Source organism: Tachypleus tridentatus, chromosome 4 (assembly GCF_004210375.1).
Source record: "Tachypleus tridentatus isolate NWPU-2018 chromosome 4, ASM421037v1, whole genome shotgun sequence".
NCBI classification, from domain to species: Eukaryota; Metazoa; Arthropoda; class Merostomata; order Xiphosura; family Limulidae; genus Tachypleus; species Tachypleus tridentatus.
In genome coordinates, this window is record NC_134828.1 from 117,123,267 (window position 1) to 117,149,649 (window position 26,383).

General features: G+C 33.2%; 1 protein-coding gene across 1 annotated transcript; it reads right to left on the minus strand.

The window, feature by feature from the left end:
- Nucleotides 1-519: 519 nt before the first annotated feature.
- Nucleotides 520-13,348, minus strand: LOC143249936 (cyclin-dependent kinases regulatory subunit-like). Its single transcript, XM_076500551.1, has 3 exons — nucleotides 13,120-13,348; nucleotides 6,790-6,917; nucleotides 520-851 (listed from the first exon to the last, which is right to left on the minus strand). Exons 1-3 carry the CDS (start codon nucleotides 13,176-13,178, stop codon nucleotides 769-771), a joined length of 270 nt encoding a protein of 89 aa, XP_076356666.1. The 5' UTR covers nucleotides 13,179-13,348; the 3' UTR covers nucleotides 520-768.
- Between the last annotated feature and the right edge of the window lie 13,035 nt (nucleotides 13,349-26,383).

Below are 26,383 nucleotides of genomic sequence, written 5' to 3' on the forward strand. Positions count from 1 at the left end.
GTTATATTATACTGAAACTATTCTATATGCTATATCTTATAAAGAATAGTTTTAGTATTATGTGTTTGAAGTTATACTATACTGAAAACCATTGATAATTTTATTCTACATAAAATTAAATGAGATGCAAGGCCCACACAAACTTAAATCTTGCACTGGGTGTAGGGTTACGAGTTTTTCCAACTGCTACAAAGTTAATTTTGGTTGGATTGGATTTGCTGCAATGCAAAGTGTATAGAACAAGTTGGTCTTTGTAACAGTTTATATTACAACTATCAAAGTCATTCATTCCACTCAATAAATAAGGTCTCAAAATGGTATTTGTTAGCAGCTAACAGTACTAGAAAATACTTATGGGAATACCTTTCTATCTGCTAAGTGAACAAAGTGTTATCTGGAGAGTTAAACACAGTCTTATAATTCTCCAAAAAACAACTGTTGTCAGAAACATCTCTACAAAATTTAAAGTACCATTTTGAAGTTTCAGTTTCACACAAATAAAATTAATCAGTAAACTAATTTGTATAGTAAATATGTAGTTTATTTTTGAAGTTTTATCAAGAAAAAAAAGAAAAGGGTGGACAGCAAAAATACCTTAAAAATACTGTGCATAAAGATAATCCGTAATGTAAGTTACCTAGAGACAGACGAGTTTACAAACAAAAATATCATTTACATTAGTGTTAAAATGCTGGATGAACATTTGAAACTAACTAGTACACTATACAAAATTTACAATTTATCCACTTCGACAAACAAAATCCCCTGCTAGGGTTCTTCTCTCATTTGTTCCTCTTGAGTTGGAGGTAAATCTCCTTGTATTGGTCTTCTGAACAAAAGTATGTGAGGTTCTGTAAGAAGGAAACAAAAGTACTTTAAAGTTCAGTGTATTTACTCAAAATTACTGAAAATAATTAAAAATTCAGTTAGTCAAACCTATATATTCTTATTTCAAATTATGGCATTGTTTGCTCTCATTTACCAATAGAGAAGGTATGAAAATAGAATTTTAATTTTTACAAGGGACACAGAGCTGAAGTAAAAAGCAGTTGACAACTTTAAATGAAAACAGAGACAGACTGAGCTCTCATACACAACAGCAATATCTCTAAATATAAATAAATGAAGAAGCAATGGCAGTAATCCAAGTTAATGTCCTAACATCTGACTATGATACTGAAAATGCACTGAGAGAAAACAAAGTACAAAACTTTTATGGGTGATTTCATTGTCAAATTAGGAACTAAGAGACAATGAACAGTTCCAAATAAAAGGAAAATATGGCATTGTTCAGATAAACAGACATTGAAGATTGTGAAGTCATAACTAAGGCAGACATAGGAAGGAATCGTAGAACAAGAATTGAGATAAATAAAATACTGGTGAGACTTAGAAATATACAACAGAAGAAAGATTTGAAAATCATTATTAATAATCTAAATGTAAACAAAAATAGTTCAGTTAAATCTAAGAAAGAGGTTTGAAGTGTTGGAGGAAGACCAACACATGGATAAGTTTTATGGATAGCGAGAGATACAGTCTTATTTCAAGTGGGTTTCTTGTCATCAAGAATGGATAACTTTTAACATCAACTAAAATGTTATTTTAATGAAATAAAGAGAAAAAGATTTTCAATACAAACTTTAAACAATGATGAGGAAAACCATAAAGAGAAAGTTAAATATGCCGAGTTAATAAGAATAGTATGGGAAAAAAAATGATTGAAAAAGATCTCTTAGGGCTGGTAGAAGACCTAAGATTAATCAATAGAAGACAAACATGCACAATAAAAAACCAAAAAGGAATCACCACAAATGACAAAACAGAAACAGCTGAGATATGTAAAGATTTTTACAGAGAAATGTAAACATCAACTGTTAAAAATGAAACAGGAACAGAAATGAGTTTTGAGAACAAATCTGATAAACAGAAGCAACTAAAATTATATTCTCCACTTCTGAGACAAAATTAACTGAGATGAAGAGTAGGAAAGATCCAGGAAACTATACAATCAGTGATGTATTGAAAGCAGGTGGAAATATTAAGGCAGATAATGAAACTGTTTAACAAAATACTGGAGTTAAAAATACCAAAAAAATGGAAAGAGACAGATCATCATTTTATAAGGGAGAGAACAAGATAAAGAATTACCACACCATAAGCCTAATATCTAACTTGTATTAACTATTCAGAAGAGTACTACAAAATACAATTCAAATAACTAGGCTTTAGGAAAAATTTCTCAACAAATCATTTACATACAACTAACCAAATAATAAAAATCAAATGAATGCAACTTATCTGTGTGTGATTTATAGATTATAAATAGTATTTAACTCTGTAGAACACAGCACAATATTAAATGTTTTAACTACAGTAGGTGTTAAGAACAACACAATATTAAATGTTTAACTACATCAGAATCTTGTATCTTTAGATAAAAATAAGATCATTTAAGAACTTGGCAGTACTTTATGTGGATGTACACCCTTAGCTGCATATAAAAGCACAACAGTCACAGTAAACTTAGTATACTGATATGGTTCAATGTCGTGTTAATTAGTGCTTCTACCATATTGGGGACAGCAATGCTAACTTCAAGGAGGTACATTTCAGCTTATCCCCAAATGGTAGTACTTTATTTCCTTACTTTTAATGTTTATCTTTTTCTTATGTTAACTTGGGAAAGCAGTCACCTTCCCATAACTTTCTGCAGGCAATGAAGGGTGATATAGATGTGGGACATTGTGGGCTTGAGCACCAACATTTCATTCTCCTAATTTCTAATCTGTTTTTTATGTGAAACTAGCAAATTGGAGGTTAAGACTAGTAGACAGTGTATCCCCACTGCACCATGGGTCCTACTTCTTCAATCACCTCCAAAACCTAGGATACATTTTATAATCCCACATTGTAGCTTGTACCCTAGAATATATATATTTTTAAAAATGCAGCTTATTTTGTTTAATTTTAACGTGTTTTGTTTGGGCTTAAAAAATTATAGTTATAATACACACACACACTACAGTAAAAGCACATCTTGATAAAGAAGTGTCATCAGTGATAGAAAGAAGGATGAGACAGGGTGATACAGTATCTGGAACTGTTTACAGAAACTAAGTATTCAGACAAAATGAGTTAGAGAATGAAGGTGTAGAAATAGTAACACATTAACAGACAAGGTTTGCAGACGATGTTTACAAATTCAATAGAAAAAGATGAAAGGCCTATTAAAGTCTGAATGCCAGTAGTAAGAAACCAGTACATAAGGGGAAAAAATATATATATTACCAACTATCATAGCACTGATATAATCAAATTTGAGAATGAAAAACAGAGAAAGTGTCAGTAGAAATATTTGGAACAAACCCTTAAAATGTAAAACATCAAGGTAATAAATTATAGTAAGAATAAAGGGAACATCGAGATGTTTTAGAACGTATAAAATAATTTTATAGGATCAAGATATCCCCCATTATCATGAAGAAAAATATTACAGATCAATGTGTACTATGAACCTTAATGTATGGCAGTGAAAGATGGGAACTGACAAAAGAGATAAAGAAAAGATAGAAGCCACACAAAGCTGTGGAAAGAAAAATACCTCATTTAACACAAGACAGATGGAGAAATAAGGAAGACGACAAATATAGCAGTAAGGTTTATTCTAAGAACAAACTAGAAATGGGTTGGACATGTAGCAACATGTTCTGATAATAGGTGGACAATGGAATAACCTAGGATGGGGAAAAGATCTAAGTAAAGGCAGAAGAGAAGATGGAGGGACAATATAGTCACAATAACAGGAATTAGATGGACACAGTATGCTAAAAATGGGAAATACTGGACTAGTTTGATGGAAAGCTATTTCAGATGAGAGATAATTGGAGCTTAGATACATAGATTAATAGTTTCAACATTTGGATATCAGAAATCTAGAGTGACATCCAGCAATTTGACCAGCATGTCTTCATAAGAAATAACATGATCTATTTTGTTGTTCTGCTGATTGAGATATGCTACATTTGGATAGGTACATTGTGGAAGCACTGTGTATTTATGAGTTACTGATGACCATGGAAACACCCAGCATACTCACAACTTGTGTATGACTTGCCAATAACCTGAATTTGGATGAATTTGAACTGAAATCATACATATGAAATAAAAATGTCCAAATAACACATGCAACTCCAACATGACTTTACACTGGCTGCAGCTGTCATGACTTGCATATTCAAAATTATTTTATTATAACACACTTAACTTTGTATATGCATGCTTATGAATTTACGAGCTACAGAAAAATGATTAGGGCTTAAATTAACAACACATTATACTGGTCAAGATTTAGAAAAAAAAACCTTAAATATTACAATTACAAAACTGAAAGTACCAGTAGTAGTCACATGTACAGGATTCAAGTAATCACGACATCACATGTACACAAATTGAACACAAGCGTCTTTTCTCCTGAACTGTTTTGTTTACTTTGTTTTCATTTCAATTTTCTTGATCTGTTTCAATTGCACTTTGAAAATACTGCACTGTACGAATAAACCACTTCTTTACTCATATAAAAGTTCTGGAAGACTTTCAGATTATTGGTTTCAAGTTCACTGTATGTTTTCTACCAGACTGTTGAGTGGAACAATAAAAAGACACAATCTTCGTGTGGGGTTGATGTGAAGTGAAAAGACACAATCGTCGTGTGGGGTTGATGTGAAGTGAAAAGACACAATTGTCATGTGGGGTTGATGCCAGGCCAAAAGGTAGAGCATGGAGCTGATAAACCTGAGTGGGAATACACCAAAAGGTAAAAAATTGTAAACAAAACAGTGAAGGGTGAGAAAACTCCATAGTAAGATAATGAAAACAGTGAAGGGTGAGAAAACTCCATAGTAAAATAATGAAAACAGTGAAGGGTGAGAAAACTCCATAGTAAAATAATGAAAACAGTGAAGGGTGAGAAAACTCCATAGTAAAATAATGAAGGTCAGGATTTATAATGGAAACAAAATTCTGGAGAAAGACAAGAAATTCCTTTAATATCATCCTTAGCTAACAGATGTGACACCACCTGATGTAGATGTTGGCAAGATACAGCATTCTTTGTAGAAAGAAAAAGAATATAAGGCAAAGTTGTTACTTTCTCAACATACAGAGGAACCCAACCCTATTGTTGTTGTCTGAACATCCTGACATCCCTATGCCAAAAAAACGTGGAAGTTGCTGTCACTTATGAATTCATAATGTGCAAGTAAAGGGCCAAATAACTTGTGCAGAATTTCTGAAATTTAAATTCCAAATGTAAATTCTCTACAACACACCAAATTCTAATATTAAAAAAGCTCTCAAGCATATCATGAGAAATTAATATTTTCCTATGCTGAAACTATATTTCCAATAGGTACACTTCCTAGCCTTCCTTCTCATTCTGATATATCTTATTTTTATTGCATAATCCTGAACAATCAGTATAGAGTCAGCTGCAATAGAAGGCTGTGTCACACCCTGATTTGTATGTAACAATGCAGCAGTATTTCTTGAAGACGAGAAACCCAGTTCAAATAAAAATGTATCAGAAAGGCTGGTATGAGTATTAACTCTTGTTGGTTAGTAGAAAACAATGTTTCCACCTTCCTAGGTCATCTTGAGGTTAACAATTTTCTTTGTTGACCTGAAGATGACTTAGGAAAGTCAAAAAGTTCTCTGCTTATCAATAAAAGTAATAATACCCAATGCATAAGTATCACGTGGAAACATGAGAGTTTAGTGGGAACCTCAAGGCTAGTGGCAAGTGAAAAACAACTGTACAGGGGACAGTAGTTAATTGGGAAGTTATAAGCAAGCAGAGGTTATATACTGTATCAGAATTTAACTGTTTGAAAAACCACTCACTTCAGTTGTATTCTCTTTCATTCCTTGTCAAATTTCTCACTTAAAACTGGAAAAGTGCAACAAAATGTTGATTACTAAAACATGGTTTTAGTTCCAGGTGTCTCCTGTGTATAAGACTGATGCATTGACAAACATAAAAAAGGACCCCATGGAAGGACTTAGATTGTGATAATTTGGACATTACTGGACCAAATTAACAAAAACATTTGCATTTGACACATGAACCACACAATGGAACATAACAAAGAAACTATGGTTTGATTAAAGGAGGCTTACAAGTAAAACAATGTAAATATAGGTAGTTCTGGATGAATGCACTGATGAGTCCATCACTAAGTGTTAAAGTTTTTATAAAATTTGTGGATTATCTTCCTACCCTATTTTAAAATTACAATTGCTGCCAGAAGAGGAATTGATGTAAATTTCGCAAAGTCAATGGTTCATAGCACCAACTAGCAGTCAACCCTGCTAATGATTTTGTTTACTTAACATAATCAGAAAACTTAGAGTTTATACTACTTGTAAACAGTGTCAAAGAAGAATACAACATATAATTTAAATTTGAAAGGAAACAGAATTAAAACACATTCAACCATTTCCTACTTCATGGCTAATATTTCACACAAAACTGGATACAATGACAAACTGGTCAGCATAAGTCAAAGATTTGGCTACTGCTGTATGATTTAAAATAAATGTACCTGTCCGTCATGAGATCTCGGAATATCAGTATAATTAGTTATTGTACATAAAAAAAACAAAGCCAATTCAAAAGGACAACTTAGGTATCAATTTCTATTTGATTTTCCACTAACAATATCTATTTACATGTATCTTATGTTTAAGAGAACAAAATTTCCAAGTGTTCTACAAATACATTAAATCCACCTGGTTCGTGCACCATGTAATGAATCCACCCTTGACTTTGCTGAACACCAAGACTTCTCCACTCAGCTTCACTCATCAGGTGAGTTTTGGGTACCAGCTTTGCTATGTCTTTTGGAAGCATCACATGTCTATAAATAAAAGACAAATGTGGGATGTATTACAAACTAGTAAAATTACCTGGTTTCACAAGAGTTATTTGGTATATATATATAGTTTATAGTGTATATAATTTATCATGAAAATAAAAATATAGATTTAAACTTAAATCATTTCTGAATTAAGGTATTTTATCCAGCATCATCAGAATTTTAAATAAAAACATCTTTAACAGATTGTAAATTAAGAAATCAACAAATATTGTTCCACTTTTGTCAATAGATTATTTTGTAATTCCAGTATATAGACTAGGAACAATATTAAGTTACACTTTCATTACTAAGCAACATGACAAAAGCCATTGTTGAAACTCACTGGAACCAAAATGCCCTAGTTTTTCTTTATATTAGAAGTTGTTAATGTGACTGATATACTAAAGGGTATACTATGGAGAACATGTGTAAATGGAATAAGTGATAATACACAAATACACACCCTCAGGGTTTACTGGATCCGAGTACAAAATTTTAGGTTTCTAGATTCTTTCCCCTTGGAGTTAGAGCAGTCTCACACACATGCTCTTTTTATACAAATACATGTAAACAGCTACTTCAAAACAATTAATTTCTTCAAACCAGACTCATTTATAAGAATATGAACAAAAGTAAAATGAACCAATTTTTGATAGAGCATTTCTCTCACAGCTTTATCTTAACTGTATAACTGTGGACTGTTTACATACTGTACTAAAAGAAATCAACTATCCTCTCTGAATTGTATTTACAAAGAAAAGAACAATACATTGCTATCCTGGTAAAGACATTTTTGGTACAAACCCTCATACAATGACACCAACATTAATATTATAAATTAAATCATGAAGTAAATACACCTACTTGCTATTTACCAAATATCAAACTTCTGTTTAACAAAAATCTTTACACACTTATTATCTTTAAACTAACTAACTACCAAACATCAAACTTCCGTTTAACAAAAATCTTTACACACTTATTGTCTTTAAACTAACAAGTCACCAAATATCAATCAAACTTCCGTTTAACAAAAATCTTTACACACTTATTGTCTTTAAACTAACTAGTCACCAAATATCAAACTTCTGTTTAACAAAAATCTTTACACACTTATTGTCTTTAAACTAACTAGTCACCAAATATCAAACTTCTGTTTAACAAAAATCTTTACACACTTATTGTCTTTAAACTAACTAGTCACCAAATATCAAACTTCTGTTTAACAAAAATCTTTACACACTTATTGTCTTTAAACTAACTAACTACCAAACATCAAACTTCCGTTTAACAAAAATCTTTACACACTTATTGTCTTTAAACTAACTAGTCACCAAATATCAATCAAAGTTCTGTTTAACAAAAATCTTTACACACTTATTGTCTTTAAACTAACTAGTTACCAAACATCAAACTTCTGTTTAACAAAAATCTTTACACACTTATTGTCTTTAAACTAACTAGTTACCAAACATCAAACTTCTGTTTAACAAAAATCTTTACACACTTATTGTCTTTAAACTAACTAGTCACCAAACATCAAACTTCTGTTTAACAAAAATCTTTACACACTTATTGTCTTTAAACTAACTAGTTACCAAACATCAAACTTCTGTTTAACAAAAATCTTTACACACTTATTGTCTTCAAACTAACTAGTTACCAAACCTTTTTGGTTGTTTCCTCTCCCATGGCTTATGGTACAAAGTTTCAGGTTGATAGTCAAAGAATAGAACTGGATAAACAAGTTCTATAAGAGACAACACCAATCACTCATGGTGGGTTTCTCTCTCTACTTTGTTGATCACTGACGTATTTATGAAAATGTTTGTATTTTCTTGCTATATGAGCAAAACTTCTCCATAGTGTCTTTGGAAAAGCAGGAAAATGACAACTGGAGGAAGACAAAAACCAGAGGTTGAAGAGACCACAATGTGTTGTAAGTAATGAGAAGAGTTTCTGGAGGACTATCGAGGAACATTTATAGCCAGAGGCACGAGATAAATTTGACAAGAGATTACACGATAAAAACAAAGTAAATCGCCTGCCATGGACAAAAAGACAAGTTATACAAGTTACTTAATCTATCCAATCAGCTGAAAGAGAGAACACCATAAAGGTTGAAGGATTGTATTGCAGGGAAAGATAAATATGAATAGATTTAAAAGGAAATGTGTGATGGGTAACAGTGGACTTTTCAATAGAACAAAAGGGCCTGAACAATCACTAAGAGAAGAAACTGAAAGGAAGGCAAGAGAAGTCATCCAATCCCCTTTCAGACAGCCAAACTTTAGGAATGAAAGGAGTAGTCTGGAATAATTATTCTTAGAATCAGGGGCCTCTAGGGTTTGCTAAAATAGCATGTTATAATTTTTTACTTTTGTTGGTCACAAAATCTAGTATTTGGCAATATTTTAATATGTTTTATATCAACATTTGATCCCAGTACAGTTTGAACAAATGATGACCTGTATTGTACAGGTAAAAATCACGTGTAGTTAACTGTACTGCCTACAGAGAGCGTACAAGTGTCTTAAAGAGAAAAGACGAATACGTAGCAAAGGAAACCAATAAAAAGTGTATTAAAACTAATCAAAGCCATAAGATGTCAATCATGTTGAATCATGTTTGATTATCACTGCATACAGGAAACTAAGCTATGACACCAGTTCATCTGTAGTGGTTCTTGTAAAGCTTCTTACAAACCAAGACCAAAATGAGTAATGTTTACTAAAAACAACAACTGAATGAAAATAAAAGTGATTTATTTAATCCAATTATTGTCTTAAAATCTATAGAAAATCATCATTTTGAGAAGTAAAACATTTCTTTGTAGCACAATAATTCAAGTTTCTAACCTTTGGATTTTGTTGAGCTAATTCAATGAAAATATTCAAGACGTTTTAGTAACCACTAAATACTTCATCTATTGATTAGTATAACATCTCGTACATCATGAATGCTATGTTCACATACATTATCAAAGTCTTACGACAACAAGGAATGTTGGTTGTTATGAATGAGGTACAATAGCAAAATGTTTCATGATGTATCAAAGCAAAAATGATTCATTCATTCACAAAAAGATACAAGTGTCACCAAAATCAGTGATGTCGATAAAACCCACTTGTAGAGAAATATATATGCAAAAACGGCTGGTTTGGGTTGAGAATTTTTTTTTTTTTTTTAGAAGAGCGAAGAACGTTTCGACCTTCTTCGATGACTGAAGAAGGTCAAAACGTTGTTCGCTCTTCTGTGTTAAAAAAAAAAATTTCTCAACCCAAACGAGCCGTTTTTGCATATATAAGTGTCACCAAACATACATTCAGTAGAGGTATGTGGATTTTTTTTTCTTTAAATGTTAAAATGTTAACTGTTTAAAATCAAAACATTATCTGAACCCACAGAACTACAATTTGCATCAATAATACACAACTAACAGAAACACTTAGAGGAAAGATAGGTAAACAGCAAGGTAACAGACAAGGAACATGAAAAAAAATGCATTGGTACATAGAGACAAACAGGCAACTAAGGAAAAGAAAATCAAGTGTAGTATTACAAGATAAAGTCACAGAAGTACCCCTCAAAAAAAAAACAAGTGGAAAAAAATAAAGACTGCCATATGCCTGGAGTAGAAATGAAAAATAAACAAAGTTGGCACAAAACAATTTCACAAACTAGAAGATCCCAAAACTGAAGAATCCATGTGTGTAGGCAAAGAGCCAAATATGGCAAATGCCCCAATGCAGAGGTAAGAAGGGAAAGGCATCCCATGAAAGCCCCCAAGAAATAAGTGGAACACTTAAAAAAGGTTTCTGGTGAACAGTTCCTATAGGAGAGTTGATAGAGGAAGACAGGCTGAAGACATTCACGAGGGGTAAAAGGATAAAATTAAAAGGGTCCACCCTCCACATAGACAACCAAGATCTAATTGCAGAAAATGTAGAAAAAATAGTAGCTTACCATCAACTAAATTAAGAAAAATAAACCAAAGCCTGTAGAGGACACAGTATGCAAGTACTTTGTTTCAAAGAGAGACGATAAAAAGGCCCAGCATGAACAAGTGACAGCATGTGTTAAAACAGGGGCTGAGACAGGTTCAGCAGACGATGCACTAGAATTAACTGACAAACTAAGTATTGCATTGAATGGGTTCAGCAGTTTTTGGAGGAAGTCGAGCTGTTGTGGCAGACATTGGGATAGACCTTGGTCCCCTGCATTCTTATGAATCAAATTAATTGTAAGAGGTGGAAAATAATTACAGAAATAAAATAATGTTATGTTGTAAACTTAAGAAGGTATGTATTAACAATAAAAAATTAATAGGTGGCATTTCTTGAAGAAATATTTAATCTACTTTATGACTTAGCATCAAAATGAATGACAGGTAAGCCTAATAACAAAGACTTGCTAAGCCTAACCTAAAGTGTGGGCTTAAGTGGAGAGAATGAATTACAGATCCCATTAAGAAATCAGTATCTGTAGGAATGTACAAGTACAGACTGGTTATGCTGCTAGTAATGGTAGACTTATATTTAAGGAACTTTAGTTATAAGGAAACAAACCAGTTCATATGCATGAAACTGGCATGTCCATTAATGTGTTGGGAAATGTTTTCCAGCATATTAAACCCTACCAGAGCCTATTTGTGTCAATTAGAAGGATGTAGGTAGAAGTGCATTGTGCCAGTCTTTAAATGCCTGTAACAATAATAATTATGCCTTCAGAGCTTATTCTGATATGAAGTAAACAAGTGTTGTGTAATAACTGACTGCTTTCATTAAACACCTTCAAAAACAAACTACATGGAAAAAGTGCAAACATTGCTTGGAGTTTTGTTACTATGTTTGTTGATGAATTAAACAGTAACCAAATCGTAACTGGTTTACTTGGAATAATAATAATATATTTATAAAAAATGATTAACAATAGTTCAAAATTATCAATATATATACATATATATATAAAATTAGTAATGTGGTAAAATAAATATATCAAAATCACCATATCTTAGATCAAACTGATGCTGTAACTTTTAACATGCAACACTAATTTGGGTAGAAAACTTTTACACTTATGCTAACAGCAAAAAAGCAAGTCATACTTCTGACCATGTGTTAAATAACCTAATGTTCATTTCATTGTGTTTTCAGATAGTAGGCAAACAAAATTTAAGAGCTAATTTAAAAAACCAACAACGTATAAATTGTCTTTCAACCTATTCAAAATAAAAATGTTATTCTTGTGGCTACATTAAGAAAAAGTAGCAAAGAAGGAAAGAATATTGTGTGATCTCCATTTGTTAGGTGTTTTTATAAAATTAAAGAAGGCATGATATTGACAAACCCTATATATCAAACTAGGATTCTAGTAGAAGAAACTGTGACAATATTTTTTATCACTTCTGAACAGCACATACACAAAAAAAAAAGGCTTTAAAAACAGACTTTCCGATAACCCTACTCACAGAAAATAACAGACCTTTAGAAGATTTATACTGGAACATTAATGGTGAAGAACAATGCATGTTAAATTATGCAACTTATTAGTGACATCTGTCAACTTTAAGATTAAATAGCTCAAGTCAATGAGTTTGTGGGGGTTTTAGATGAAATTTTCCCTAGGTCTTCAGACGCATGGGACATCGGTAATGTAATGCATAATTTCAGAAAAAACTTCATAAATTATATAATCATTCAGTTTGATGGTTCCAGTTTAGTAAGAATACATTGTCAAGGCTTGCTTGAAAAGGCACCTTCATGGTTGTAATTAACATAATACTCATCATGGCTTTCTTCTCCTACTAGCTGGAAGACAATTAGGCATACATTAAATAAATGTTTCATTCTATCACAAATTTTCAAGTTTCATTGAAACAATACCTAATGTTGGTCCCGAAGTCGTATTAATATTGACATTTTTTTTTTTTTTTAATATGAGTATGAAGTACACTTAGCACTAGAAGTAGGTACATCAAAGATTCAAATATCTTTGATATTAATTAGGCCTAATCATAAATTACAATTTGCACAACTAGAGGTAAACTTTAATGTGATGTAAACTTTAAGTATAATAGTTCCGAGAATTAATTAAATTGGTATACGTTCAACAATAAAACAAAAATCAGAGTATAAACATTAGGATTAACAATGAAATTGTTTATTACAATGAAGTATAAATTTAATTATGGCATTCCTACCTATATTCGAACTTTCCATCATAATACTTGTCAGAATAATAAATATTTTTCCGAGACATTTCTCCCTTTTATTCTGAAATTGTAGAGTTTATTTAAACTATTTTCTCACTTTGAGGAGTTACAATAGAACCTTAAGTTCAATATTATTAATATTAAACTCAAATTAATCCCCAACCAACGAGTAGCAGATAACAACAACGGTTTAACTACACTTCTCTCACGAAAAATATATAATAGCGATCAGTCTGGTTTAAACGCGGTATCCAGAAATTTCAATTCAGTGATTGGACTGTCTAGTCACGTGGATCTATTTTTATATTACGCTGATTATCGACAGAGGGCTAATAGGCCACAGGTGTTGAATAAAAACAAATCATGCAGTAATAACAAATATTTTAGTATCTTAAGGCTACACTTAGTTTTTAAAACTCTTTTTTTTTAATTTGCTGTTGTTAAGCGCAAAGCTATATACTAGGTTACCTTTAACCTGTTCACCGTGGCCATTAAAAAAAAACAAATTAGTGTTAGAAGTTTTGAGATTTTACCACTGAGACATCAGTAGAGTTTGAAATAAGCAAAATAAATATTTGAAATAATAAACAGTATATTTTTTCACTAGTGTTTATGGTGCTATTAAAAGCTTACAAAGCCTCTCAACAGAAATAAACTTTTAGTGTATTATAAACCATTTTGAGACATTTTGGGTTACTGTTTTACACACAATATTGCATACAAAATTTGAACGAAATATGCCACGTAGTTATTATAAGCTATATTTTTAATGTTGTAATTTAAATGTTCGCTAGAAGAAACTGCAGATTTTAATAAAGTAGAGATAACAAAATTCAATTAAGCAAGCCTAGATCCCCATGATTAAAAAGTTTTAAAGATGTGACATAATTTTTACATATTCGAAAGTAGATTATATAAACACGATAGCTGTAAAAGATAGAGTTTTTTTATTTACATATAAGTTGTGAACCAATCAATGAGTTAGCTACTTTGGTTACTTTGTACAAATAAATGAATTTGTTTTACGTTAGTTAATGTCATTAGTAACGTAGCACAAGGCAGCATACAAGAATTCAAGTTTGTAGAAGCATTAAAGGAGGAACTAACATAATTTATTATCATTACATAGATTAGAATACTGTCACCAAATAATTTCAAAGAGCCCCTATGAAATAACGTTACAATTATAGTAATAAAATTTGCAGTAAACAAAATGTTACGCTGATTGAGGAACTCAAGGTGCTTTTAACATTTCAAACTCTTCAGTGCAAATTTCTTAAGGGTCTGCCCGTACTAATAAGCTACAGGTATAGAAATTTTCAAGTTTTTGGTATTACTCTTGGGATCCACAACATGAATATCCCGTCGGTGCGTTGCTCCGATTGTACCGACGTTAAAATGCCAAAGAGAACCTAGGCTTTCTATGGCCCTTTTCTGTCTTCTTTCGATAACCTCATATTTAATATACTTTGATAAAACGTAATTTCCCTTCGTGTGATGTGATAGTACCACATAATAATAGAATATTCGGTAAAGATAGAGATTACGAAGTAATGCTAATTCTTTTAATAACTATATCATGGTGATGAATGTAATAACGTGTCTGTACACAAGGAACGATAAGAAATGCAATATATTTTTTACACGAAACACAAATATAGTCCGTGTACTTTCTGTCACGTAATGACTAACTGTAAATTTTATTAGATTCTCTCTTTAGCCCTATCTACACAGGTAGGTAAAAATAACCGACCTTGTAACCACGTGTAATCACTAAATCATACATAATAAATGTAAATTTTAAAATGTAATGAGTACATGCTGATGAAATGTTGAAAGATTTTAGTAAGTAACTATTTCAAGTATTTTTACACAAAACCAGATTTTCATTACATGTTTTTACTAAAAAATTTTTCCATGAATGTATGTAATCTTATTATGGCCGCTAGGTGACATTTCATGTTGAAATTAAAATACTTTTCATCTTATGGTTTCAGTTTTTATTTGCATAACGTCTAAAACAACGTCTAGAATAAGATTTTACAGAACTTTACATTTTATTTGTTATTTTTTTATCCTTATACTATTCAGACTTGATCCATTTCATTGACTTCGTACCCACAACCAAAAACTTTGTTTGTTTGTTTGTTTGTTTTGAACTTCACGCAAAACTACTCGAAGGCTATCTGTGCCAGCCGTCCCTAATTTAGCAGTGTAAGACTAGAGGGAAAGCATTTAGTCATCACCACCCACCACCAACTTTAGACTACTTTTTTACCAACGAATAGTGGGATTGTCCGTAACATTATAATGCCCACACGGCTGAAAGGACGAGCATGTTTGGTGTGTCTGGGATTCAAACCCGCGACATTCGGATTACGACCTGAACGCCTTAACCCACTTGGCCACGTCGGGCCCCAACCAAAAGTACGGGTTTTAAATTACCCTATTTGTTAAAATTCAAAAACATCTGCACATTGTTTCAAACAATAACACACCATTTATTTTTACAATCTAAGTTGCTAGTTTTCATTTAGATTTTTTAATTTTAGGTAAACTTTGACTTTTTAAGACTATGGGGCCCAGCATGGCCAAGCGTGTTAAGGTGTTCGACTCGTAATCCGCGGGTCACGCGTTCGAATCCCGGTCACACCAAACATGCTCGCCTTCCCAGCCGTGGGGGCGTTATATTTGACGGTCAATCCCACTATTCGTTGGTAAAAGAGTAGTTTAAGAGTTGGTGGTGGTAGGTGATGACTAGCTGCCTTCCCTCTAGTCTTAAACTGCTAAATTAGGGACGGGTAGCACAGATAGCCCTCGAGTAGCTTTGTGCGAAATTCAAAACCAAAACGAAAAAAAAAAAAGACTATGAAGATAGGCTATGTCAATTCCATAACCATTCTTTTGCTTGGTTACAAATAATACAATATTGAATATCATGGAGATAATTTAATACAACTTTTGGTATCAGGATGCTCTGAGAGAGATGTGTCATATTGTCTTCACGTTATCGCTTGTATCTCCATAAAACAAAACACTTTCTCACCAGACATTGACTGTTTATTTTGTGGATAAATAAAGTATAAGTGCCAAACTGCACAAAAAGTTACGAGTCCATATTAGGATAATAAATAATATAAAAATAAACAGTTTGGAGTGAAGAAGTGTTTTTGAGATACAAAAAAGCGAGAATTGAGTATTTTTTAAAACTTTCTTTGTAAAACTAAAAAATGAAACATGTATTATTAAAATATGAAATATAAAGTGTCTTTGTTTGTTTGTTAATTTCATGCAGACTTACTTAAATGATATTTGCCTCTTTTATTTTCTAATGGAAATAACCAGAAACTGTTCATTTTAGATTTTAAGTATATAACGAGATAATTTTAGAGACTGGAACAGAATTCACAGATTTTTGTAGAAAGTTCTTATACATTAAAGAGATATATAGAGTTACAAAAATTAACTGGCTAACATCCTTTTTTAGTAAAGATGACTGTTGTTTTTACTGAATACATACACTGTTGTTTTAATTTATTCAGTGAAATTGTTTTTACTGTGTAGTTACAATTTGTTCCAATCTCTTTTTTTTCGTATAAACTCAGTTCGTTTCAGGTAAAATCGGCTACACAATATTTCTTGTTCATTACATAATGACAGCAGAAAGTAAAATATCTTTCCTCCTTATCCACCACAATCACTACCAATTTAATTTTCATTAAATATGTATTAGTTGAACAAAAGGAGATGGTCATTTAATACGGTTTTACTTTATTTTATACAATATTTAAAAATTAATAAGAGGACTTCCTTCATTTAAGAAGAAGGTAAAAGAGGTCAGAGTGGAACTGAAACCTCGTGACTCCAATGCATATGGCAGGACTAGAATAGTTAGTTTTAATTTTGTTGGATATTTTTATAATGGACGTAACGTGTATGTCAGTATCTATGCACCCCCCAGGGCACAACGGTATGTCTGCGGACTCATGCCGTTAGAAACCGGATTTCGATACCCGAGGTGGGCAAAGCACAGGTCGCCCATGGTGTAGTTTTGTGTTTAATTCCAAATAAACAAACAGTATCTATGTGCCGAATACTCTTGTGCCATCTATTGAGTGGCATCACAAACAAAAATCCATAAGAAATTTTATACTTGGGTATTCAAGATTCAAAGAATTAGAGAAATAACTGTGTTATTTGCAACAACCACTTCTTTATGACATTACATAATTTTCAGTAACAGTTCTCTCATCGTAAAAATAATATGATTTTTACAAGAAGTGAGAGTGTGATTACGATATTTTATGTAAGTTTTAAATGTAGTTCTCAGAAACTGGAGTTTTTATAAATATTATATTTGCAATAAACGATGTTACATTTAACACATAGAAACATTGCAGCTTAGATCACTAAAATCTGCAAAACGTTTGAAACACTTTGATTCAAATGATTTCGTATGACTAAGATTCACCGTCCTAACACAATACTCCCCCCCTAAAGAAAAAATCAGTTTTCCCTTTTGTTCTTTTTTTTTTACAGTGAGATATGAATAACACAGTTAGTAATTACTACTACAAACAAACGACAGTAGGACATTGTTTCTGCTATTGTTATAAATACATATTGTCAGGCCTCTAAAGTTTTTAAAGCAAATTCATTTCTCTTGTTTCTTATACATATAATGAAAACAAAATTATTTGAAACAATGCTGCAATGAATATATTAAAATTCTTTACTACAGTGTTTCATGGGCTGTGTGTCTTCTTCCACGAATTGACTCTAGGGCACGATGGTGAGGAAGGCCTAGCTTCACGCATGCTCTCGTGACTCTGGACGCTTTCTTATTGGACCCCCTAAAACATTGATGGTAATGAACCTTCAACTCCATATTCTATGGACTTTTTTCCAACCTACTGTTCAGCTGAACAAATTATAGAATACTTTGTGACCGCGTAAAAAAGTCTAAACATCCACTATTCTAATTTTTAAACAACCCGACACGCTATTACTGTCGGTTGAGAATGACGAAGTCCGAATATTTTTTTATAACCTATAAAAAGTTGTTCGAATTTACGTTAGCGAGGTCGGTAACTGAAGTTTTTAGTTGATATCTCTTTTGAAGAAATACTATAGATGCTTGAAAACTCTGTAAATGTGAAAGAAAAATAGCACGTAACTTAGTGTTAATTGAAAGTTAGATCTATAACTCAGTGAACTGTAAAACATTTACCGAACAAAATACTGAGGTTACTTCTAAATAAACTGTTTTATTATTTATACCGAATAATCTAAAAAAACAGAACCAGTACAAGGAGATATCAGCCAACCATGTCAGAAAATAAACAAGGACTCGAAAACAGCTGTAACCGTATAAGAAATAATTGTTTGTTAACCTAAGAAGGTCGAAACTTTGTTATGTACTTTAATTACAGTTTTAGTACACATATCAGCCATCTAAACGTTTCGTATAAGAAACGCTTATTTGCACAAACTAAACATTTTAGATAAAGATTTTGTTCCTAAAACTGAGAAGTGTTACAAAAGAAATTGAATTGGGGCAACTGTTTCTCCCTCCTGTACATAAATAGTATCTCTGAATTCAGTGCTACAGTGTAATATATGCATAATATTACTTGTACCATTCCTACGGTTGCTCAGAACGCAAAGGCAAACGAACGCGTCAAGGGTTTAATTTAGACAGGAGTAGTCTGTAGAATTCTCTCTCCAACTGGGGTGGTCAGAAATGTTGTGGTTCCTCTTCGTCCCCTTACGTGAAAGATTGTTGAAATTTTCATGAAGGTTTATCTTTATGTTGTTTTGATTTCTTTAAGGTGTAGATGTGAGGTGGGGTAAGTGAGAGTGACACGAGAGAAGAGAGAACAGGACAGGGTGGCATAAGGGAAGTGAGCCAGGCCTTGGCCTGTGATTAGAATGACCTGGCGGCTGGCGAGTTGATTTAGAATTGACTATGACTGACTAAAACGGCTCTTTTCAGAACTAGGCAAGAATGTTGTCTTGGCTGGGATCTACAGATCCAGTGCCAGAGTTTTAGCTGTGGGGGAAAAGCTCAGAAGTAAACTTATAAACGATAGAATGGAACACTCTTACTCCTTAGAAATCAGGTGATAAATTTAACTTGAAGTTTAACGCTTCGTTTATTGACTGTTTCATGAACTTAGTCGTTGTTTCGTTGGAATGTTGTATTGTGTTCTTTTGGAACTTAGTTATTGTTTCATTGGAAAGTTATATTCCGTTCTTTAGGATTGTTTTTTTTTTTTTATTTTGCGCAAAGCTACACGAGGGCTATTTGCGCTAGCCGTCCCTAATTTAGCAGTGTAAGACTAGAGGGAAGGCAGCTAGTTATCACCAACCACCGCCAACTCTTGGGCTACTCTTTTACCAACGAATAGTGGGATTGACCATTACATTATAACGCTCCCACAGCATATTTGGTGCGACCGGGATTCGAACTCGCTACCCTCAGATTACGCGTCAAACGCCTTAACACACCTGGCCATGCCGGTCCGTTCTTTAGGAACTTAATTACGATGCTGTTCAAAAGTGTTATTGTGTTTTTAAAATATAAATTTAAAACACTTTGGTCATTGCCTAACCTATTCTATAATTTCAATATCTTCATCGATGTTTGGTTAATTATATATTTCTCTCTGTGGAATCATTCATCATCAGCATCATTTGCCACTCGATTCCATTAAGGAACATAGGGCCGCAATCACTGCGGTTTCCGTAACAGGAATTTAAGTGAGTAGGTTGCTAGCACTAGCACTGCACCTAACCGTCTCTAATTTAGCAATGTAAGACTAGAGGGAAGGCAGCTAGTCATCACCACCCACCGCCAACTCTTGGGCTACTCTTTTACCAACGAAAAGTGGGATTGACCGTAACATAATAACGTCCCCACGGCTGGGAGGGCGAGCATGTTTGGCGCGATGGGGATGCGAACCCGCGACCCTCAGATTACGAGTCGCACGCCTTAACACGCTTGGCCATGCCGGGCCCAGGTTTAATAGTTCTAGGTTATTTCCATACTGATATATATAGATATATTTCAATCTAGTGGTTTGATAGTTCTAGGCTATTTCCGTATACTGATGTGTATAGATATATTTCCGTCTAATGGTTTCATAGTTCTAGGCTATTTCCATATACTGATATATTTATATCAAATGGTTTGATAGTTCTAGATTATTTTTATTTCATTACCTTGATGATGACCTCATGTAAACTCACACTCGGCTGATATCTTTCAAAAGCGAATTTTGAAAACATTCGTATTTTGTTTTATTAAAATTTAAAAGTGATCCTGCAAACAATAATAATGTTGGACAAATTATTTTGTAGAATTGTTCCTAGATGGAGAAACACTCTTGTTTCAATTTGATAAAATATAAAACGTTTTGTTCACAAGGTTCGAACGTTTCGGTATAACTTATTCCCGCTTCAGCAAAACATTCGAACCTTGTAAATACTATTTTTCTGAATTTATTTGAACCTCATACAGAGTTAGATGAGAGCTGTCTGAACTAGCTGTTCCTGAGTTAGCAGTGAAAGATTAAAGAGAAGGCAGCTAGTCAATATAATCCATCGCCAACTCTTGGGCAACTCTCTTTGCCAACGAATAGTGGGATTGCTCAGGTCATTATAATGTACACACGGCTGAAAGAGCTAACATGTTAAATAATAAGGGTTCACATTGTCAAGTGTGTGAGATAATGAACGCACTAAATATCTAAGTGATTGTAATGGATAATTGGTGAACAATGTGAAATTTAGATCGGACCTTTCAGGCAGTTAAACTACTGTGTCTTAAGTGTTTCACTTTTCATCTTATAAAACACTGCAGTGTTTAAACAGTTTGTAATTATAGATAGAAAACTGGAGTGATTAAACAATTTGTGATTATAGAACACTGGAATGATTAAACAATTTCTAATTATAAAAAACTGGAGTGATTAAACAGTTTGTAGTTGTAAAACACTGGAGTGATTAAACAGTTTATAATTACACAACACTGGAGTTATTAAACAGTTTGTAATTATAGAACACTGGAGAGATTAAACATTTTGAAATTAAAGAATACTGGAGTGATTAAAACAGTTGGTAATTATGGAATACAGGAGAGATTAAAATGTTTGTAATTATATAACATTGCAGTCATTAAACAGTTTGTAATTTTAGAACTCTGGAGTGATTAAAGAATTTGTAATTATAGAACACTGGAATGATTAAACAGTTTGTCATTATAGAACACTGGAGCGATTAAACAGTTTGTATTTATATAAAACTGAAGTGATTAAACAGTTTGTATTTATATAAAACTGAAGTGATTAAACAGTTTGTATTTATATGAAACTGAAGTAATTAAATAGTTTGTATTTATATGAAACTGATGTGATTAAACAGTTTGTATTTATATAAAACTAAAGTGAATAAACAGTTTGTATTTATATGAAACTGAAGTAATTAAATAGTTTGTATTTATATGAAACTGATGTGATTAAACAGTTTGTATTTATATAAAACTGAAGTGATTAAACATTTGTATTTATATGAAACTGAAGTGATTAAACAGTTTGTAAAAACATTTTTGTCATGTGGCTCAGCCTCAGTTGAAGATCATATTTACATTTTTTTCTTTGTAGAACTTACAAGACAATATCCATTATCTTTACTTTGTTTAAGCTATTGTAGTACCAGAAATTAAGTTATTATTTATTAAGGCAAGTATATTAAGCAATTGATTCGAATATATCTTTCATATTTCCTTTACCTTTTAGTTATTAGAGTTAGTTCAATTCACATCTTCTTACATTTTGGAGTTCGTTTGTTACAATTCTCTATTCATAACAAATAACAAGTAAAAATAACAATGATTAAGTTGTACCATTCTGTTCACAGACAAAATGGATAATTACCATTAATTTGGCATCGTCGAATTTCTAATAGGTAGAGTTTGATACTAGAATCAATACTATTCATAATATACTAAATTATGGCATTATTATAGAATATAAACAAGGGATAATTTTAATTTGTACAACGGACAATGTTTCACTCCACATTTTAACACGATTTACAAAATAATGGCACAAAATGGCTACAAACTATGGAAGGGTCCTATGAGGTGTATAATTGTATCTAATGTCTTCAGTGCAATTGATAGAGAAGAGAGTGAAGTGTCTAATATTAGAACAACAATGCTGAACGTATTGTGAAGGCTAGCCAGTATTTAATCTATAAAGGGATCCATAAAGGTCACCACGTATTTTGGATTCCCACTCAAACTGAAACCAAAAATTACACAAAACGAACTCCAGGAAGAAACGTATCCACCACTGAGAAAGCCCACAGATACCGCAGCGATAGTTCTTTAAAGTTAAAGTCAAAAGTGAGTGTTTGTTGGAGTCAAATTATTATGGCAAAGACAAGCTTAGATGTTAAATTAGGTAACCTATAATGGGTCAGGTTAAATAAACAAGAGACCATTAAAACTGTGCCAAGAGAACTAAATCATTGGCACAAAACATATTTGTGTAAATTATTTCGTAGAGTAGGTAAAAAGGTAGAATAAAATGGCGGAAACATTTAGTTATCTAAGACGTCTGACTAGAAAGATGCAGCTAGTGATCTAAGACGTCTGACTAGAAAGATGCAGCTCGTGATCTAAGACGTCTGACTAGAAAGATGCAGCTAGTGATCTAAGACGTCTGACTAGAAAGATGCAGCTAGTGATCTAAGTCGTCTGACTAGAAAGATACAGCTAGTGATCTAAGACGTCTGACTAGAAAGATGCAGCTAGTGATCTAAGACGTCTGACTAGAAAGATGCAGCTAGTGATCTAAGACGTCTGACTAGAAAGATGCAGGTAACATTTACCCTAGTGGCTCCTATACTTGAGCTGACACCAAAATATAAGAAACGGCAATGGAAAAGGTAGTTATGGTACAGTTAGTAGCTCATCTTTATGACATAATTATGAAATGTAATGAGTAATAGCTTTGCCAGGAACCTCGAGATAAGAATAAAATCATATTCTTCATTTAGTGCAAACTAAGCAAGTGAATCCTGGTAGTGAGAATTGTTACGCTGTGATGATGTGTATCAAACTGGCTAAACATGATTGTACTTAATTATATTCAAACTGGCTAAACATGATTGTACTTAATTATATTCAAACTGGCTAAACATGATTGTACTTAATTATATTCAAACTGGCTAAACATGATTGTACTTAATTATATTCAAGCTGGCTAAACATGATTGTACTTAATTATATTCAAGCTGGCTAAACATGATTGTACTTAATTATATTCAAACTGGCTAAACATGATTGTACTTAATTATATTCAAGCTGGCTAAACATGATTGTACTTAATTATATTCAAGCTGGCTAAACATTATTATACTTAATTATATTAAAACTGGCTAAACATGATTGTACTTAATTATATTCAAGCTGGCTAAACATGATTGTACTTAATTATATTCAAGCTGGCTAAACATGATTGTACTTAATTATATTCAAGCTGGCTAAACATGATTGTACTTAATTATATTCAAGCTGGCTAAACATGATTGTACTCAAGTATACTGTACGTTTTGTAGCATGCGATTAAAACAAGAAAATACAAAGTTTTTATTGTACACACAGAGTCCCAGTCCCTAGTTGATGAAGCGGTAATAGTTTTTATTGTACACACAGAGTCCCAGTCCCTGGTTGATGTAGCGGTAATAGTTTTTATTGTACACACAGAGTCCCAGTCCCTGGTTGATGTAGTGGTAATAGTTTTTATTGTACACACAGAGTCCCAGTCCCTAGTTGATGTAGCGGTAATAGTTTTTATTGTACACACAGAGTCCCAGTCCCTGGTTGATGTAGCGGTAATAGTTTTTATTGTACACACAGAGTCCCAGTCCCTAGTTGATGTAGCGGTAATAGTTTTTATTGTACACACAGAGTCCCAGTCCCTAGTTGATGAAGCGGTAATAGTTTTTATTGTACACACAGAGTCCCAGTCCCTAGTTGATGAAGCGGTAATAGTTTTTATTGTACACACAGAGTCCCAGTCCCTAGTTGATGTAGCGGTAATAGTTTTTATTGTACACACAAAGTCCCAGTCCCTAGTTGATGAAGCGGTAATAGTTTTTATTGTACACACAGAGTCCCATTTCTTAGTTGATGTAGCGGTAATAATTTTTATTGTACACACAGAGTCCCAGTTCCTAGTTGATGTAGCGGTAATAGTTTTTATTGTACACACAGAGTCCCAGTCCCTGGTTGATGTAGCGGTAATAGTTTTTATTGTACACACAGAGTCCCAGTCCCTAGTTGATGAAGCGGTAATAGTTTTTATTGTACACACAGAGTCCCAGTTCTTAGTTGATGTAGCGGTAATAGTTTTTATTGTACACACAGAGTCCCAGTCCCTGGTTGATGTAGCGGTAATAGTTTTTATTGTACACCCAGAGTCCCAGTCCCTAGTTGATGTAGCGGTAATAGTTTTTATTGTACACACAAAGTCCCAATCCCTAGTTGAAGTAGCGGTAATAGTTTTTATTGTACACACAGAGTCCCAGTCCCTAGTTGATGAAGCGGTAATAGTTTTTATTGTACACACAGAGTCTCAGTCCCCGGTAATAGTTTTTATTGTACACAGAGTCCCAGTTCCTAGTTGATGTAGCGGTAATAGTTTTTATTGTACACACAGAGTCCCAGTCCCTGGTTGATGAAGCGGTAATAGTTTTTATTGTACACACAGAGTCCCAGTCCCTAGTTGATGTAGCGGTAATAGTTTTTATTGTACACACAGAGTCCCAGTCCCTAGTTGATGTAGCGGTAATAGTTTTTATTGTACACACAGAGTCCCAGTCCCTAGTTGATGTAGCGGTAATAGTTTTTATTGTACACACAGAGTCCCAGCCTCTAGTTGATGTAGCGGTAATAGTTTTTATTGTACACACAGAGTCCCAGTTCCTAGTTGATGTAGCGGTAATAGTTTTTATTGTACACACAGAGTCCCAGTCCCTGGTTGATGAAGCGGTAATAGTTTTTATTGTACACACAGAGTCCCAGTCCCTAGTTGATGTAGCGGTAATAGTTTTTATTGTACACACAGAGTCCCAGCCCCTAGTTGATGTAGCGGTAATAGTTTTTATTGTACACACAGAGTCCCAGTCCCTAGTTGATGTAGCGGTAATTCTACACATTTACAACATTAACATTCGGAATTTCATTCCTTGTCGATAGTGTGCATTAGCTTAATATATAATTCTTTGATAACATGTAACTGAAACTTAAGAGAACTATAAATAATAACTTAAGATGTAAAATAAAAATTAAATGAAACGTCAGTAGCGCGTAAGGCGTGCGACTCGTAATCCGAGGGTTGCGGGTTCGCGCCCGCGTCGCGCTAAACATGCTCGCCCTCCCAGCCGTGGGAGCGTTATAATGTGACGTTCAATCCCACTATTCGTTGGTAAAAGAGTAACCCAAGAGTTGGCGGTGTGTGGTGATGACTAGCTGCCTTCCCTCTAGTCTTACACTGCTAAATTAGGGACGGCTAGCACAGATAGCCCTCGAGTAGCTTTGAGCGAAATTCCAAAACAAACAAACAAACAAAAGAAACGTCAGTAATTGGTAACAATGTGTGTCTGTTTCATTAAACAAACTACAGCAGTGAGTTAAGCCTAGGTTTGAAGAACTTTCTTACACGTGTCACTGTCTCTTGGTAAGGAACATATTCCACATATTTTGCCTTAATGCCAATAAATGTGATCACAACGCCCTTGGACGCTTTTTTTTTTCTGCACGGATCTTACACATTGGACGAAACGAATTTATGAAAGACTTGTCAATTGACCTTGAAGCAACATGCACCACTAGTCTATTCTGTCTGTGACGTGTTCACTTCATAGTGGCCTATAGTACCCCAAATGCAATTTACTGCTTGTAATACGAGTTCTAAAATAACCATTTTACTCTTTATTGCTTCAAGTAATGTATCTGACTAGTTATAGTAGGATATATCACCTTGCACACTAGGTTATTTATCCAAAAGACATCTAATTAGTTGTAGTAGAATATATAACTTTCCACATTGTGCTCTTTATCCAAAAGACATCTAATTAGTTGTAACAGGATATATCACTTTGCACACTGAGTTCTTTATCCAAAAGACATCTAATTAGTTGTAATAAGACTTATCACTTTGTACACTGAGTTCTTTAACCA